Source organism: Scyliorhinus canicula, chromosome 3, assembly GCF_902713615.1.
Source record: "Scyliorhinus canicula chromosome 3, sScyCan1.1, whole genome shotgun sequence".
NCBI classification, from domain to species: Eukaryota; Metazoa; Chordata; class Chondrichthyes; order Carcharhiniformes; family Scyliorhinidae; genus Scyliorhinus; species Scyliorhinus canicula.
The window spans coordinates 273,171,842-273,190,186 of record NC_052148.1 but is presented as its reverse complement, the minus strand read 5'-3'; the positions used below and the strand labels follow the sequence as shown (position 1 = coordinate 273,190,186).

Here is an 18,345-nt window from a genome sequence, read left to right as displayed (position 1 = left end):
GCTGGAGAGCCAGTTGAGGCAGCAGGCGGCCTCCCTGGAAATTATTCAAGTGCGAGAGCAGGAGCAGGCTGGTGCCGCTACTGGAGAAGGCGAATGGAGTGTTTATACAGTAGCATTTTATAAGAAGTTGTGCAGTTCGGAGCTGCTGGAGGATGATTCGGACATAGTGGAGTTTTTGGAGGGGCTGTCGTGAGCAAGGGTGGAGGAGCATTGGAGGAACTGTTGGAGGTGGAGGAAGTTAGGAAGGTGGTAGGGAGTATGCAGTCAGGAGAGGCACTGGAGCAATTCCAGGACAATAGCACAGTCAAAAAGGGAGATCCACATCAGATATATGGTAAAGCCTTGTAAACCGAAAAAAGAAAACATTAAAGATGCGCACAAGGATAAAAATAAAGATTTAAAGTTGAGCTTGTGAAAACACGACCGCTCCTGCGTTCACTTTGTGTGATCTCTCATTCTGCCCCGTCTTAAGAAAACCACTCAATTCCATCACTGGGGGATATTTAACCCCACTACCTCCCATCCCTCACACTAAATCGGAGGGATCTCTGACTGGAATTGGAAATAATTGGCATGGGCAATCCTCACCAAGAGTGGATTGGCGCTGTCCAACCTTTAAGAGTGCCATGGGAATGTCTCTTCAAGAAATGTTTTTGTTTTATCACATGGCTTCAGTGATATCATTATGTGGGTGGAGCTGGGCTGTGTCTCGGAGTTTTACTTTCGCTTTGAGTTTGGAATGTTTTTGAACTGCACAGGTTGAAATTTGTGTTTCTCTATCTTCATTTTTTAAAAGCTGTTTCCAGACTGCTAGATAACTTAAAAGAGATAATTGCTTTCCGAAAGGAATTCAAACATGCTGTTTCGAACGGGGAACAGAATATCAATAACAAGTCTCATACCGGTAAGAATGCCGTGTGCTGGGCCACACCTTTGAAAAGGGGTGTCTGGTTTTACTTGGATTTTGTTATTGAATTGGAACAGTTAAGGGGGAATTCATTAAGGGTTATACACACTGTAGCTGTGTGGGGTCATTACGTTTGTAGTTGATAAAAATTCTTACTGTGTGTGTTTATACAAATGTTAACCAAATTCGTAGAATAAAGCTTGTTTTTTTGATTAGAATGCTTAAGAACTCTGTTGCATAACACCTGAAAGGCAGGCTCTTGTGCTCATCGTAACCCAAATCAAAAAACAATTATAGGAGAGGTGAACTTCATAATATACTTTGATGTTTTCTAAACCCAGGCCCAAAACAAGGGTCTCTTGTTACAATCAGTAAGGGATTTGGATCATCAGCATTGGGAATAGATTCAGGCTGTCAAACAGCCTTTGAAATAGAATCTTTGCTGCCACATTCACTAGGTCCTAAACTTATTGTTTCTCTCAAGCTCTCTTTTTTTCTCATTCATTATAATCTCTGGATCATCTATCTATATATATATATATATATATATATATATATATGCTGCCTGCCAGGGAAGGTAAACCTTTGGCCCACTCTAAATAAAGACGTGTTACTGTTAAATGGAACTGTTCCAGTTCAATAGAAGAATCCGGATTAATCTCCAGTGGGCAGATTTGTTAACAAATTGCAAGTCCTCGTCTATCCATATATCGCATCCATGTTGAACACTAGATGTTGAAACATTTTCTCTTCATGGGCAGCAAGTTGATAACAACGGAATCCGTAGGGTAGACAAGAACTTAAACTTTTCACACAATCACAAGTTCCAAGGTCTAGGATTTAGTTTTATGTTACTGAACAAATTATACATAATTTAGCAAAAGAAATATAATCCGATATTAAAATCGATCAGCAGGCAGTATATCTAGAATATACAACTTTCTAATGAAGATTCAATGAGACGGTTTTATTTTTGCTAAATGTTAAGCCACCCCATTTAATTCTTTTCGTCACTAAAAAAAAAGCATGACAATTTTGACGTCAGTAATCGAAAATGTTGCACTTCAAATGGACATGGGAGTGAATTTTAACTTCATCTAGATTTGGGCCATCAACATGGATGACATTAACTATTGCACTTGCTAAGTTTAATGTTGTTGTGAGTTTATGAGGTTTCTTTCATACAATACTTTCAGCTTGTTCAACTTTTACCTCTTGTGCACTGTTCAGAGTAAACCAGACCCTTACCCAATGGGCTGACAAGGATAATCTGTTGAACTTGCGGACCCTGGTTTTTTAAAAGGGCAGTTAGAAGTTTCACTGCAGGCCAACGCACATGAAAATCAAACTCCTGAAACAAAACAAAAGTTGAGTTTGACATGTTAAAAACCATGAAAAGTTTGCTATATTTTATAACAAAGTACAGCAGCCATAAAAAAAACCTGTCAGGAGATAAACTGAACACTAAATAGACAGTCAGCAGTCTGATATTATGGCTAGTTGCAGACACCAATTAATGCCAGGCTCATTTCATTGCATCCAATTGAGCAGATTGCTGAGTGGGACGTGTGGAGGGTAGAGTTTGGGAAATACAAAGAGGTAGTGGCAATGAAACAGCAGGTGATGGGAGCTAAAGAAAAATGGTGAATCGTCTTTAGGTTCGCAGTGGCACAGCCAAAGTTTACAGACAGCAATGCAATACCGATGGAAAAGTCACCTAATTATCCCGCAAAAGACAAACTTTTAACATGCATACTCTACAAGCACAGTCAGAAAGCCAAGCTCTCTCTCCTGAAAAAGAAACACATTTCCCCCAAAACTGTGCAATTGCTTTTCTCTACACCTGGTTTAACAGTAAATTTGTAGACTGATTCAATCAATAAATTCCATGAAACTGCAGCATACTAATTTAGAATTGCACAAAATAGGGGAAAAGCAATTTACTAGTTCAAAGCGTTTTAAATTAAACGCCCGAGTGATGATACAGTACATTTCGTCAGTCCCAGGACATCACTTCTGGGTGGTGTTCAAGGCCAACCATCTCCAGCTGCTTCATCAATGAACTTCCTTCTATCATTTGAGGTCAGAGGTGAGAACATTCACTGATGATCGCACAATGTTCAGTATCATCACTCGCAATTCCTCAGGTACTGAAACAGACCGCACCCATGTGCAGCAAGACCTGGACAATATTCAGGCTTGGGCTGATAAGTGGCAAGCAACATTCACGCCACGCAAGTGCCAGTCAATCTTCAACAAGAGAGGATCTAACCATTGTCCCTTGCCATGGCATTAACATCACTGAATTCCCCACTATCAACATTCTGGGAGGATTACCATTGACCAGAAACTAAATTGGACCAGCCATATAAATACTGTGGCTACAAGAGCAGATCATAGGCTGGGAATTTTGCAGCGAGTAACTCACTGCCTGAACCCCCCCTCCCCCCAAAAACAAAAAAGATGCCCACCATCTACAAGGCTGAAGTCAGGAATGTAATGGAATACTCTCCACTTGCCTGGACGAGTGCAGCTCCAACAACTCTCAAGAAGCTCAACACCATCCAGGACAAAGCAGCCCCGCTCGACTGACACCCCATCCACCACCGTAAACATTTATTCCTTCCATTACCGACACACAGTAGCAGCAGATTGGAAGACACCTTGCATTTTGCTCCCAAGAAGCTCAACTGCTTTGGTTTGACTTTAAGGTGAACTAGTTGGCATTCTTCACTTTCCAGCTCAGTCCCCTTCCTGTCAATTCGGCCAATATCAGAGTTTGCTTCTCTCCACAAAGCCTCGGTAAACCCATTTCTCCCATTGCTGATTGCCCCAATGCGGTGAAAAACATCAGGAGTACAATATAATGAATCTGTGGATCAGTTTCCCCAGTATTTTCACACTTCCTGATTTTCTTAAAAATGGAATCAGAAAACTCACCTCCAACAAGGATAACAGTAGGGTTAGATTTTCTTGGTTTTTGATATAGATCTCTGCGAACTGCCCAGCCAGATCATCAGAATTGGTCTTCTGGGCGTTCTCCTCTGCAAAAAGATAAAAATAGGAGGGAAAAGAAATCAAGTGTGATGTCAAGTCAGAGGACTAGACTTGGGTACCACCGCAATTTAGAGATGAGGCAAGTACAATGAGAAGGAAGAAGCTGTTATAATAGAAAATCATTAAACAATAAGGACAGCACAGCAAAAAGATCAAAAAGGTTTGTAAATACACAATAGAATTTACCAGGTTTTAAGAATCAAAGTCTTTGAATTTGGGAAGAATTCAAATTTATGTTAAAACATTCCTATGGTATTTGAAAAAAGTGGTAGAAAGGTAACAGAAATACTATTTTCAGTTCCCTGTGTGCACAACGTGCAAATTTGAATTACCTGCAAATATTTCCAGAGCATGATTTCGCTCCTTAAAATGATTAATTGTTAGTTACCGGCCATCAAGGCTCCCACGACAGCACCATCCAAAGGCATGAAATCTACCATCGAGAAAGGCAAGGGCAGCAGACACATCTGCAAGTTCCCGAAAAGCCACTCATAATCCCGACTTGGAAATCGCCATTCACTGTCGCTGGGTCAAAATCCTGGAACGCCCTCCCTAACAGCACTGTGGGTGTACCTACGCCACATGGACTGCAGCGGCTCAAAAAGGAAGCTCACCACCACCTTCTCAAGGGAAAATTAGGGATAGGCAGTAATTGCTGGCCTAGTCAGTGACATCGCATGAATGAATAAAAGAAAAGACAGTAATTACCTGCACTGAGGCTGAGGAGAATCGGAATCATAGCACACAAGGCCACTCAGTCTATCAAGCTTGTGCCAGTTCTTTGTAAGAACTCTGATTAGTCCCACTCCCCATCACCCCAACCCCTTCTCTTTCCCCAGACCCATTCAATTTTTCCCTTTTCAAGTCAATCATCAAATTCCCCTTGGCAATTTATTATTGAATCATCTCCCACAACCTTTAGACGTAGCGCATTCCAAATCACAACTCACTACGTAAACAAAATTCTCATCCACCCCTGTATTTTTTGCCAAAATCTTGTGTCCTTTGGCTGTCAATGCTTTTGTCACTGCAACCCTTCTACTATTATTAATCTCCTGTTAATCGCCTCTGCTATAAAGGAGAACAATCTCGGCTTCTCCAGTCTCTCCAGGTAATTGACTTCCCTCATCCCTGGTATCATTCAAATAGAACTCCTCTGTACTGTCTCCTAGACCCGGACATCCTACGGTGTGACGCCTAATTGAGAGAGAACCAGTGATCTACACAGATTTATGAATCTTCCTAATTTCTTAGCAAAACAGTTACATTAACTCCCAATGAATTCTGACTGCAATTCAATTCTAATATACATTAGGCGTATTGCAGATATATTAACAGCAGGAAGACAATGGAATGTGATCCTAATTATCATTGCATACAAAATTGGGTTTTAATTAACAGGTCAAAAAGATTTACCCGACCTTCCTCGCTTCACAGATACTGACCAACCTTCTGAGTGCTTCCAGCATTTCCCAGTGTTTTATTCAAACCAGCAGCGACCAATTATTACATTTGCAGTCAACTTAGTACCATTACTCAGTTTTTTTTTACATACAGAATTTTTAATTTTGCATTAAAGCTTTAACAGAATCAGTTCTCATTCTGGAAAAAGCTATACAAAGCAGTCCTGTGTGTAAAAACAGACCGAGGAATCTTAAAACAGACTTAGAAATAAAAATGTTACCAAGAGTCTAGCCTTGTGACTACTTTATAGTTATACAATGTGGAAATTTAATTGGGAACTGTTTTCTCCACAGTTTAAAAGACAAGATTACATCTGATGGGCTCAATGATATGTTACGAATAATCACTATTTCATTGCAATCGGCTTGTTATAATTTAAACATCTAAAAGAAAAGCATCCTACCAATCTTGCTCCTGAGCAAAGTGCTTCGTTAGGATCAAAATTCCTTCACATTATGACTACCCTTAAATCTAAGTCGTGCGGTAACATGCCCATTGGAATTCGACCGTACAGAAGCTCGGGAAGGTACATACTATTACCAACCTCTTCAATTATAGAATCAATGCTGATGTTTGTCTTTTAAGTCACCTTGCATCTTTCCTGGAAGTTTACATTCAAATCTAGTGAATTTTCATTTTTTTGCAAGAAGAATAGCTTTTGAGTATCAAATAATGTTTCCCTGCCATTTTGCCACACTTTACCAATTCTGTCATCTCACCCACCTTCTCCATGTCATCCCAATACTGTTCTTCCTATGGCATTTCCACCCAATTCCTTATATCTCCCCAAGTCATCTCCATTCCTACCAATCACATTCTCTCTCTCTCTCCATCCAAGGCAACTACGTGGTTGGGGTCCCTGGTTTTCATTCTCTACCAACTGCCGTCACTGGACTAGTAATCCAGAAACCCAGGGTAATGCTCTGGGGTCGCAGGTTCAAATCCCACCACTGCAGATGGTGAAATTTGAATTCAATAAAAATTGTGAATTAAAAATCTAATGATGAATATGAAACCATTGTCGATTGTTGTAAAAACCAATCTGGTTCATTAATGTCCTTTAGGGAAGGAAATCTGCCGTCCTTACCCAGTCTGGCCCACATGTGACTCCAGACCTACAGCAATGTGGTTGACTCTTAACTGCCCCTCGGGGCAATTAGGGATGGGCAATCAATGCTGGCACAGCCTGCGACACCCACATCCCATGAATGAATACGAAAAAACAGACCTGACCTTTAAACTGACCAAACGGACAGGCAATAAAATCTGACTTTAAAGATTTAGCGCCTGCAGTCTTTTATTGTATAAAATTGTACATGGGTTTGTACAGATCAGTCTCATCAGTGTTAGTACAATCTCCTCAGGATTAGACAGGTCTATTGACTCTCCTGCATTTAAACTAATACTCGCGAGTTACAGACTCAAAGTTGCATCGCGCCAACTACCCGTCTCGGAATCATGATTCATTAAATTCATTAATGCCAAGGCAGCGGTAAATCTCAGCATTTCTATTGTTTTGCTAAATCAAACAAAGAGGACAGAATTCTATACAGTCTGGACAAGCCCAGTATTTCTAGCAGTAGCAAAGGCCTTCAACATGAAAAGATTAAGAAATTAAACGAAAAAGGAGAAAATTAAAGAATCAGGTGAGAAAAATAAGGTTGTAATTGAAAAGCTCTTGTCCAACAGAAGCAGCACGGTAGCACTGTGGCTTCACAGCACCAGGGTCCCAGGTTTGATTCCCCGCTGGGTCACTGTCTGCGCGGTGTCTGCACGCTCACCCAGTGTCTGTGTGAGTTTCCTCCAGGTGCTCCGGTTTCCTCCCACAGTCCAAAGACGTGCAGGTTAGGTGATTGGCCATGATAAATTTCCCTTCGTGACCAAAAAGATTAGGAGGGGTATTGGGTTACGGGGATAAGGTGGAAGTGAGGGCTTAAGTGGGTCGGTGCAGACTCAATGGGCTGAATGGCCTCCTTCTGCACTGTATTTTCTATGTTCTATAAGCAGATTGTTACTTATGCTCAACCAGATTGCTCAGATTTCTATATAAAATCAATACTTATTTTAAAGGCTTTAAATCTCAAATTCCCCAAGCGCTCTTTCAGTATTGGATTGCCAGGAAACTTTCAAAATGCAATCACTCAAATCCAAAACAAAAATCGCTCAATTCAATTTGTGCATAAACTATCTACCATCCTGTGCATATACATCAAAAAATCTAAATACACCATCTAAAAGTGTTTAGCTAGTCACCTCACACAATGTAGACAGTCATGCAAATCCAAATTCTCAATACATACCTACTTAATGTTGAAAGCTTTGTTCTACTTTAAGATTAGTGATTGAGCTGCTTCTGAAGACAACATTTCTAAATAATTTGTTACCTGATTAGCCTTTCAAACCAGGAGTATTAGTTTATTATGAGAAAAAAAACATGCATTTTCAGAAGAGTTGGGCATGGGCCCACACACCAAATTTAATTATCTTTGCTAATTGTTATTAGTTGCTTTTTCTATTAGTATTAGATGCACCCTCACCTTCAAAGAAAAACCAAAAAACCATTAGTCCAGCTAATAGGTCCGCATTCAAGGTTTGTGCAGGCTGTTAAAACTTGAAATGTAATTTTAATTTGCAAATTTATTTGAAGCAGTGGCGTACAAAATTAAATTTTTACCTTCAGATTCATCTGCTGAATTATACATGAAAGAGAAGAAACATCAACTGAGACAAAACAGATTGTCACAAATGCAAAGAATTGTTTGCAGCAGACATGCTGAAGGACTGATGCTCAAAACAAATATGGCGATGAAACATGCCAGAATACAAATTTAGAAATAAAAGCACTTTGGGGGGGGGGGGGAAACAAATCATGCTACTTTTAAAGGTGTATTATTCCCAAATTTTTCCTATTTGTGCGCACAGTGTCTCAAATGACTAAGATTAGTCGAGGGCAGAAAAATGCTTCAGGTCTTCATGTACACCCAACACGATTACCCGCTGATGCTCAGCACCAAACTTTTAAGGCCAGAACAAAAAATCCAAATCATACAAAACACCCAAGTTATTTAGTACAGGATTTGAGTACTGCTGAAAAGTACATGCTACTGAAGCTTTTAGTCCAGCACGCTTCAGGATGATGCAAGAATTCCAAATTTCAAAGGGAAATTTGGTCAATATAAAAACTTTGGGATTCTTACAGCTCCATTTGCTACAAGATTGGTCTTATCGGCAACCTTGCAATAGGGCCCGAGCCATTGGCTCACCGTGCGAGCTCGACGCTGAAATAGGGCACATCAAAGCTATCCTGCAGAATAATGTCTAACCCAATCAGTCAGATTATTGCTTGCTGTGTGCCATGTGTACTCATGAATAGGCCCACTTCCACAACTGCTGGACCTGAAAACTGCCCAGCCTACCTCAAATTACTCTGGGAGGGTAAAGTGTCTCAAAGATTTGAGCAGCAGGTGAAGCTGTTTCACACCGCTAATATGGAATGGCAACATGAGCAGTATTTTCCACAAACAAGATGCTGCTGTCAAGCCTAAAAGATGTTCTGCCGATCTCACAAATGAGTAATATGGGATATGAACTTCAATGCCGATGCGATGTCAGGTATGAAGACCATTTGTCCTAAAACTGGACATGGATCGTATCAAACAGCACGTCTCATCATTATTCGGAATAGGCAGAGTCTCTTAAAAAAATTACCTTGAAGGGTGACATCACAGAAAAGCAGTGACCTGATTGGCTGGCAAGGAAAATGCTCCAATTAGCAGTTGCTGGGAGAAATTTAACTCTTCGTGTGTTGGTGAGTATTGTGATTGGTAAGTAAAATCTTTATTCCTTTCACTTATTAATTATTTAATACTATATTTGTAATCAGTTAAGGTAAAGGGTAAAAATGGCAGGAGATCCCAGACCCGTGTTATGCTCCTCGTGCGCAATGGGGAGTTCAGGGACGCGGCCGATGCCCCTGACTTCTTCATGTGCGGGAAGTGTGTCCAGCTGCAGCTCCTGTTAGACCGCATGACGGCTCTGGAGCTGCGGATGGACTCACTTTGGAGCATCCGCGATGCTGAGGAGGTCGTGGATAGCACGTTCAGTGAGTTGGTCACACCGCAGATTAGGATTGGTGACGGAGACAGGGAATGGGTGACCAAAAGGCAGAGAAAGAGCAGGAAGGCAGTGCAGGTGTCCCCTGCGGTCATCTCTCTCCAAAACAGGTATACCATTTTGGATACTGTTGGGGGAGATGACTCGCCAGGAGAAGGCAGTAGTAGCCATGCTCATGGCACCGTGGCTAGCTCTGCTGCACAGAAGGGCAGGAAAAAGACTGGCAGGGCTATAGTCATAGGGGATTCAATTGTAAGGGGAGTAGACAGGCGTTTCTGTGGTCGAAAATGAGACTCCCAAATGGTATGTTGCCTCCCGGGTGCTCGGGTCAGGGATGTCTCAGATCGGCTGCAGGACATACTGAAGGGGGAGGGTGAACAGCCAGTTGTCGTGGTGCATATAGGCACCAACGATATAGGTAAAAAAAGGGAAGAGGTCCTACAATCAGAATTTAGGGAGTTAGGAGATAAGTTAAAAAGTAGGACCTCAAAGGTAGTAATCTCAGGATTGCTACCAGTGCCACGGGACAGTCAGAGTAGAAATTCAAGAATAGTCAGAATGAATACGTGGCTTGAGAGATGGTGCATGAGGGAGGGGGTTCAGATTTTTGGGACATTGGAACTGGTTCTGGGGGCGGTGGGACCATTACAAACCGGATGGTCTACACCTGGGCAGGACTGGAACCAATGTCCTAGGGGGTGCTTTTGCGAACACTGTTGGGGAGGTTTTAAACTAATGTGGCAGGGGGATGGGAACCAGATTAGGAAGTTAGAGGTCAGTAAAGAAGCAGCAACTAAAGCCAGTAAGGTACGAGACAATAAACTCAATGTGACTAAGGGGAAGAGTAGACAGGGAAGAGATGATGAACGCAAAGGTGGGCTGAGGAGCATTTGTTTTAATGCGAGAAGTGTAGCAGGTAAGGCAGATGAACTTAGGGCTTGGATCAGTAGCTGGGAATATGATGCTATTGGTATTACTGAGACTTGGTTGAGGGAAGGGCAGGACTGGCAACTGAATATCCCAGGGTATAGATGCTTCAGGAGGGATAGAGAGGGAGGTAGAAGGGGTGGAGGAGTTGCATTACTCGTCAAAGATGATATCACAGCTGTGATTAAGCAGGGCACGATGGAGGATTCGAGCACTGAGGCAATATGGGTGGAGCTAAGAAATAGGAAGGGTGCAGTAACATTGTTGGGACTTTACTACAGGCCTCCCAAAAGCGAGCATGAAGTAGAGGTACAAATATGCAGAGAGATTATAGAAAAATGTAGGAGCAATAGGGTGGTTGTGATGGGAGATTTTAACTTCCCCAACATTGAATGGGATTCGTGTAGTGTTGGAGGCGTAGATGGAGTAGAGTTTGTAAGGAGCATCCAGGAGAGTTTTTTAGAGCAGTATGTAAATAGTCCAACTCGGGAAGGGGCCATACTGGACCTGGTATTGGGGAATGATCCCGGCCAGGTGGTTGATGTTTCAGTCGGTGATTACTTTGGGAATAGCGATCACAATTCCGTAAGTTTTAGAATACTCATGGACAAGGACAGGAGGGGTCTGAAAGGAAGAGTACTAAATTGGGGAAAGGCAGAGTATAACAAAACTCGGCAGGAGCTAGGGAATGTGGATTGGGAGCAGCTGTTTAAGGGTAAATCCACATTTGAAATGTGGAAGTCTTTTAAGGAAAGGTTGATTCGAGTGCAGGACAGACATGTTCCTGTGAAAATGAAAGATAGAAATGGCAAGATTAGGGAACCATGGATGACGGGTGAAATTGTGAGACTAGCTAAGATGAAAAAGGAAGCATACATAGGATCTAGGCAACTCAAAACTGATGAAGCTTTGGAGGAATATCGGGAAAGTAGGACGAATCTCAAACGCGCAATAAAGAGGGCTAAAAGGGGTCATGAAATATCTTTGGCTAACAGGGTTAAGGAAAATCCCAAAGCATTTTATTCATATGTAAGGAGCAAGAGGGTAACTAGAGAAAGGATTGGCCCACTTAAAGACAAAAGAGGGAATTTATGCGTGGACACAGAGGAGATTCTTAATGAGTACTTTGCATCGGTATTCACAAAGGAGAGGGACAAGACAGATTTTGAGGCTAGGGATGGATGTTTAAATACTCTCGGTCAAGTTGTCATACGGAAGGGGGAAGTTTTGGGTATTCTAAAAGACATTAAGGTGGACAAGTCCCCAGGACCGGATGGGATCTATCCCAGGTTACTGAGGGAAGCGAGGGTCGAAATAGCTGGGGCCTTAACAGATATCTTTGCAGCATCCTTGAGCATGGGTGAGGTCCCGGAGGACTGGAGAATTGCTAATGTTGTCCCTTTGTTTAAGAAGGGTAGCAGGGATAATCCAGGGAATTATAGACCTGTGAGCTTGACGTCAGAGGTAGGCAAACTGTTGGAGAAGATACTGAGGGATAGGATCTATTCACATCTGGAAGAAAATAGACTTATCAGTGATAGGCAGCATGGTTTTGTGCAGGGAAGGTCATGTCTTACAAACCTAATAGAATTCTTTGAGGAAGTGACAAAGTTAATTGATGAGGGAAGGGCTGTAGATGTCGTATACATGGACTTTAGTAAGGCGTTTGATAAGGTTTCCCATGGCAGGTTGATGGAAAAAGTGAAGTCGTATGGGGTTCAGGGTGTACTAGCTAGATGGATAAAGAACTGGCTGGGCAACAGGAGACAAAGAGTAGTGGTGGAAGGGATTGTCGCAAAATGGAGAAGGGTGACTAGAGGTGTTCCACAGGGATCCGTGCTCGGACCACTGTTGTTTGTGATCTACATAAATGACCTGGAGGAAGGTATAGGTGGTCTGATTAGCAAGTTTGCAGATGATACTAAGATTGGTGGAGTTGCAGATAGCGAGGAGGACTGTCAGAGAATACAACAAAATATAGATAGATTGAAGAGTTGGGTAGAGAAATGGCAGATGGAGTTCAATCCAGGCAAATGCGACGTGATGCATTTTGGAAGATCAAATTCAAGAGCGGACTATATGGTCAATGGAAGGGTCTTGGGGAAAATTGATGTGCAGAGAGATCTGGGAGTTCAGGTCCATTGTACCCTGAAGGTGGCAACTCAGGTTGATATAGAGTGGTCAAGAAGGCATACAGCATGCTTGCCTTCATCGGACGGGGTATTGAGTACAAGAGTTGGCAGGTCATGTTACAGTTGTATAGGACTTTGGTTCGGCCACAATTGGAATACTGCATGCAGTTCTGGTCGCCACATTACCAGAAGGATGTGGATGCCTTGGAGAGGGTGCAGAGGAGGTTCACCAGGATGTTGCCTGGTATGGAGGGTGGTATTGGTATTGGGCAGCACTATGAACAAAGATTGAGTAGATTAGGATTGTTTTTGTTGGAAAGACGGAGGTTGAGGGGGGACCTGATTGAGGTCTACAAAATTATGAGAGGTATGGACAGGGTGGACAGCAACAAGCTTTTCCCAAGAGTGGGGGTGTCTGTTACAAGGGGTCACGATTTCAAGGTGAGAGGGGGAAAGTTTAAGGGAGATGTGCGTGGAAAGTTTTTTTACGCAGAGGGTGGTGGGTGCCTGGAACGCTTTACCAGCGGAGGTGGGCACGATAGCATCATTTAAGAAGCATCTAGACAGGTATATGAATGGGCGGGAACAGAGGGAAGTAGACCTTGGAAAATAGACAACAGGTTTAGATAAAGGATCTGGATCGGCGCAGGCTGGGAGGGCCAAAGGGCCTGTTCCTGTGCTGTAATTTTCTTTGTTCTTTGTTCTAACTGAACTCAACCAACCCCTGCTTGCAAATCTCAGAACATAATGTCTAAAGTTAGATGTGATTCTGTAATTGGGCAGCACTTGCTGAACAATTCAGAGTGTGCTAAGAAATACACTAAATCAATTTAAGATTTATCAGTCGGATTCGCAACGTTTGTTAGAAACTACACATATAAATATATGCGGAGGGACCTCTCTGTTATTCCATCTTCATCGATCTTGGATTGCCACCTTACGATGTGAAAACCCCAATATCAAACAATAGCAGCAATCTCCCTTCTGTATAACTGAACGTGATATACTCATGAATATACCTGTTACTTAACTAAATGCAACTTTAATATCCGTTGCAAGGAAATTTCTTGCAATAAATTTGTGTTCTCCCAGATTGTTGGCATGGATTCAGAAAATATACACCATTTAATTAAATGTTTGAGTTTCTAAAACTATTAATGCCACAGCCAACAGGAAAATATATTCAGAAAAACGTCTCTAAGTTTTTGACAAGATTTTGTATCAGCAAGTAACGGGGAAAAGGCACAGAAACATGAACAAAAGCAAATCAGAATTTGAATATATAGCTGGCTTAAAAGTGCAAAAGGTAGAGGTGAATAGGATCTTTTCCAGAGATCATGAGAAAAATCACCAATAGATCAGTCTCTGAATATTTGCATATGTCCAATGGCGTTTACAGATAGTTAAATAATACGGTGTATAATTGTTATTTTACTCTGAAACACAACAAAGTTTGTTTAAGATGACCGACATATAAAGATTCCTAATAATTTCCTTACTTTCTGTGTCACAATTGAGTCATTGTTTTATGTCAAAGTTTAATTGAAAAAAATCCTGCCAATACCTGTATGTTTTTATTTAGAATGGGAAAGATCTAATTTCAACTGTTACCTGGTACATTGCTGTTAATCTCAGGATCCCAACCACCCCCCCAAAACTATCTGTTTTCAGCCACCTCATTCCAGGCCGATGGTTCCTCACCAGCCTACGTGACCTACCTCAAACTCAGTACTTGGCTCTACCCACCAACCCACTGTTATGAATCAGCCTTGGGTCAGTCTCCCACTCTCAGTACAAAAGCTTCACACTGCCATTAGTGATCCACCATCTCACGTTGCGACCCTCTCCCACCCGACACTGCATCTCCATCTCTTCAAACATCTTTAGTTTACCTATCCCCACAGTCTCCAAATGTTTAGTGCCAGTTAAACAGTGACAAATGCCTTTTAACAAAGTCCATAATTCACAGAACAACATTACATCTTGAGGTAATAATTGTCACCTCATTAAATGCCTCAGTCAATGAGGAGCTTTGCTGTTTTTTTTTAAAAAACTGAATAAAAACGAAACTAAAAATCTTTAAACCTGATCATTGCAAACAGCATGATAAATTCTGCCTTTGTGCACCATTTCCACAGTGTTACAATATTGATCTGGAATACTTTCAGAGCTTTTTGTTATACCCAAATAATTTTGAAGGAGCAAGTTTCTTTTTAAACTAACCTTTAGTGCTCCTGTGGGCAAGTGCAGCAAAATGGAACATTGTGGAACTGACTGTTTGAAAGGGTGGTAAAGGCAAAAACCCAAATAACATTTTTTTTAAAACATGGATACGTACTTAAAGTGCCATAACCTACAGACCAAAAGCTGGAAAGTGAGAATGGGCTGGATCGCTCTTTCATCTGCCACAGCCACAAAGGGCCAAATGGCCTCTACATACATTTCCGATATCACTATGATTATGTCCATCACCCCATGAAACAACACAACTTCATCCAGCACTTCTCCTCTAGTATTTTAAGTTAGAAAACAGCTTTCAGCTAACTCGAGATAAAAATAACCTAATTTTATTTCAAGTCAAATCTCATCTTGATTTCAGTCAACCATGATACCGATACAAGGTTGTTAGTGAATAATCGCATTGCACAACTCATTAATCTCTTTTCATGTGGCAGACCTAGCTCAATCAAGCCTCTTGAAATGGCCTATTGTCAATGATTAATAATGAAGCAAGTTGAAAAGCAAAGCACAGATTGAAATCAAAGAAATGTTTTGGTACGATCAACTGCTATACACAAGGATACAGTGTACAGAAATGTTAGCTGGAAAGTGATAAAGAGCATTGAAATGTTCCACCATACCTGGTTCCTCCTCTTCGACATCATTGGAGATCAGATTGCATAGAGTATCCAATGCATAGCCAATAATTTCAGAGTCCGAGCTGGAGAGGGAATATATAGTATAAATATCTTTTCAAACCCAGACATAGAAAATCAAACTGGTAACTTATGAATATAGATTATCAACCTGAAATGTGAACTGTTTCTCACTCTGTAGATATTGCCTGACCAGCTGAGTGTTTCCAGCATTTTCTGTTTTTTTATTATTGATAAGCGATTTTTTAAAAAAAAAATCTTGCTTTGTACTTAATATATAAAATGTTGTCTGAAAACATCCTCAGATGTCCAGTTATGATGATAAAATGCCCAGTTATGTCCCATTCATACCCAAAAAATCTAAGTTATTGCTCTTAGACTTCTCTTACTGAAGAAGTTAATATCGTTGCAGTAAAGAAATACTTCCACGACAGTTTACCAAAAACACTCTGTTCAAGACCTCATCAGCATATTGACCTCAACATGGCCACAACAAGGCGCTAAGAGGCAAGCATTGCCACCCATGATATCATGGCAACAATGAGTCACTTAGCAGCTGCAGAAACTACCAGAACCATTTGTCTGGAATTATTTTTAAAAAGGCCATGTTCCTCTTTGATATCACAAAATAATACCGTTGCAGATTGTACAGCATCATTCAGGTGGGATAATTAAGTACAACGGTATAACAAGCTTGAACTGGCTCAAATAACACATGCTGCAATTATTAAGCAGGTTGCATCTCATTTTTTTCTGGGCACCATAGCAAAAGTATTCATCTCTTTGTAGAAGGATCACAACTCCACGCATGGACATGTACAAGGGCTGCTATTACCAACAGCTCCACAGACCTATTTTGAAACAGAAGCACTAACTTCACAAATACACGCAAGGAAAATGACAAAACCAAAAACATCCAAGCACGAATGGAAGCAGTTTTTAAACTTGGTTTCAAACCACTGAAGCTTATAGCACAGACTCAGATCATTCCTCCAAACAGATCTGCTTTCTTATGGCACTGGATACAGTAGCTGAAGCATGTTTAACAACTTTTCCATTGGTTGTCTTTGATTCTGCAAGTCTCCACAAAAATAGTTTCAAAGTTATTTTCTGATGGGTGGAGATAAATCGCTCTACGTCCTTGTTGTTCTGTATCAGAATCCAAGTGCCAAGATGACAGGCTGGGGAACTGTCTAACCAGAACTCTACCTCCACTTTGGACTCCCAGTAGTAACAGTATGTGGACATTTCATGAGGCTTGACAATCATACATCCTCAATATCACTTAAACCCAGTACTCTCTCATTAATAATTAGAAACTGACAGTCCCATCCTGATTGAGAACATTAACTAAAATAGTTTTGCAATAAGGAAAACTATGGAGCTGCCTTGTATTGGGAGATATGTGTCAGCTAAATTCTGCCTTCAGTTTATAATTTCATTTAACTAGCAAGAATAACGAAGATTAAAACCCATTTAAACGTTTGAAATCAAGGAGGGATTTTAGTTCCCAAAGGAATCACAATAAAGGAGGACAAGTGATTAAAATGCAAACAAATGCAGCATTCAGCAGGCTAATGTTTCAACTGCTGTGAGCATCTTCATCTAATGCAAATGTACAGTTGTCACAAGGATGGGGCAAGTCCCGAATCAAAATATCTCATTATTTACCCAAATGTTAAAGACTGTTTTAACATGCTGTTTGCTGTACAATCTGCAACGGTATTATTTTGTGATGTCAAAGAGGAACGCATCTTCAATAGAATCTTTTTGCAGTCCACAATTCCGTCAGTTGTCATCAACTTGCAAACTCTGAATATTTGAATTTTCATGAGGAACTCCTTTACCTGAAAGAGTTTGGCACTGTTGTTTCAGACTGTTGCTTCATCTTAAAACAATGCCCCAATGATAAGTATGGAAATAAGCTGTTTGACTGAAAAACTGATGCTTTGAAATGTAAATTAATCCCTTGTGGATCACTTCCGAATATTTCATGTACTGTGCAGTATATTGGTTGATTTTTTTGCTTTATGAAATAAATCCAGTTAGTCGTTTGGCTTGTGTAAAGCAATCTAATGTTGCTATTTTCCACCTTCTAGACCAACAGATGTTGCGACCATCTGGAAGAAAGTTCTGGTCAGAGGTCATTGTTAAACATAGTGTTGAGGAGGATAAAAGACATTCGTTTCAGTTTATGAAATGTAGTCTGCTTATAAAATCTGTCGCCAAGTTATGTTGGAAACGTCTCAAACTAGGACACCCGAGCTGAAGTACAGCTCTATGGAATCAAATCTCCGACCTAAATCAGAGGTCAGAGGTGGTCTCTTAGATCTAAGTTATAGCCCAGATCTCCCAGTCTCTGGATCATTGGAGATCGATGGGAATTGCCAAAGAGGTTTGTATTTCCAAAGGTGTTTACCGTGCTTCCTGAGACCTACCACAAATGTCTCCGAATTTGAGCAAGAGTCGGAGGCTTTGGACAGTTCTGACTTTTTTGGCTGAATAGTTACCAAGGGAACATTAGACAGAAAAAATCCTAGTCTCCCCGTGTCTGCGTGGTACTTACTCCCATAACCCAAAAAGATGTTCAGGATTGGCCATGCAAAATTGCCCCTTAATTAGAAAAAAAAAAGAATTAGGTACTCAAAATTTATTTTTTAAAAAGGAAAAAGACAAAAAAGAAAAAATTCTAGTCTAACTCCAGGGTAATGACCTCTCAATCACTCTCGCTGACCTCACCTCCCGACCCACAACAACCTGCTGGACCCAACAATCCGACCAGTCCAACCAACCACCCCTGACCCAACACGACTAGCCCCCAACCACGCTCCCAACCTACCTGCCACTCACCCATCTGCCTTCCTACCCA

At 41.2% G+C, this 18,345-nt stretch overlaps 1 protein-coding gene across 6 annotated transcripts in view; it reads right to left on the bottom strand.

The window, feature by feature from the left end:
* Positions 1–18,345, bottom strand: part of uso1 (USO1 vesicle transport factor) — an 83,035-nt gene that overhangs the window by 47,976 nt on the left and 16,714 nt on the right. For 2 of the 6 annotated variants that reach the window (XM_038792854.1, XM_038792857.1), the window contains exons 4-7: positions 15,462–15,541; positions 8,103–8,117; positions 3,848–3,951; positions 2,156–2,258 (exon numbers count right to left, since the gene is read on the bottom strand). In XM_038792854.1, coding sequence (XP_038648782.1) covers positions 2,156–2,258; positions 3,848–3,951; positions 8,103–8,117; positions 15,462–15,541 — 302 coding nt within the window. The remainder of the gene's footprint in view (positions 1–2,155; positions 2,259–3,847; positions 3,952–8,102; positions 8,118–15,461; positions 15,542–18,345) is intronic. The other 4 variants (XM_038792855.1, XM_038792859.1, XM_038792856.1 and 1 more) reach the window with 2 other exon arrangements.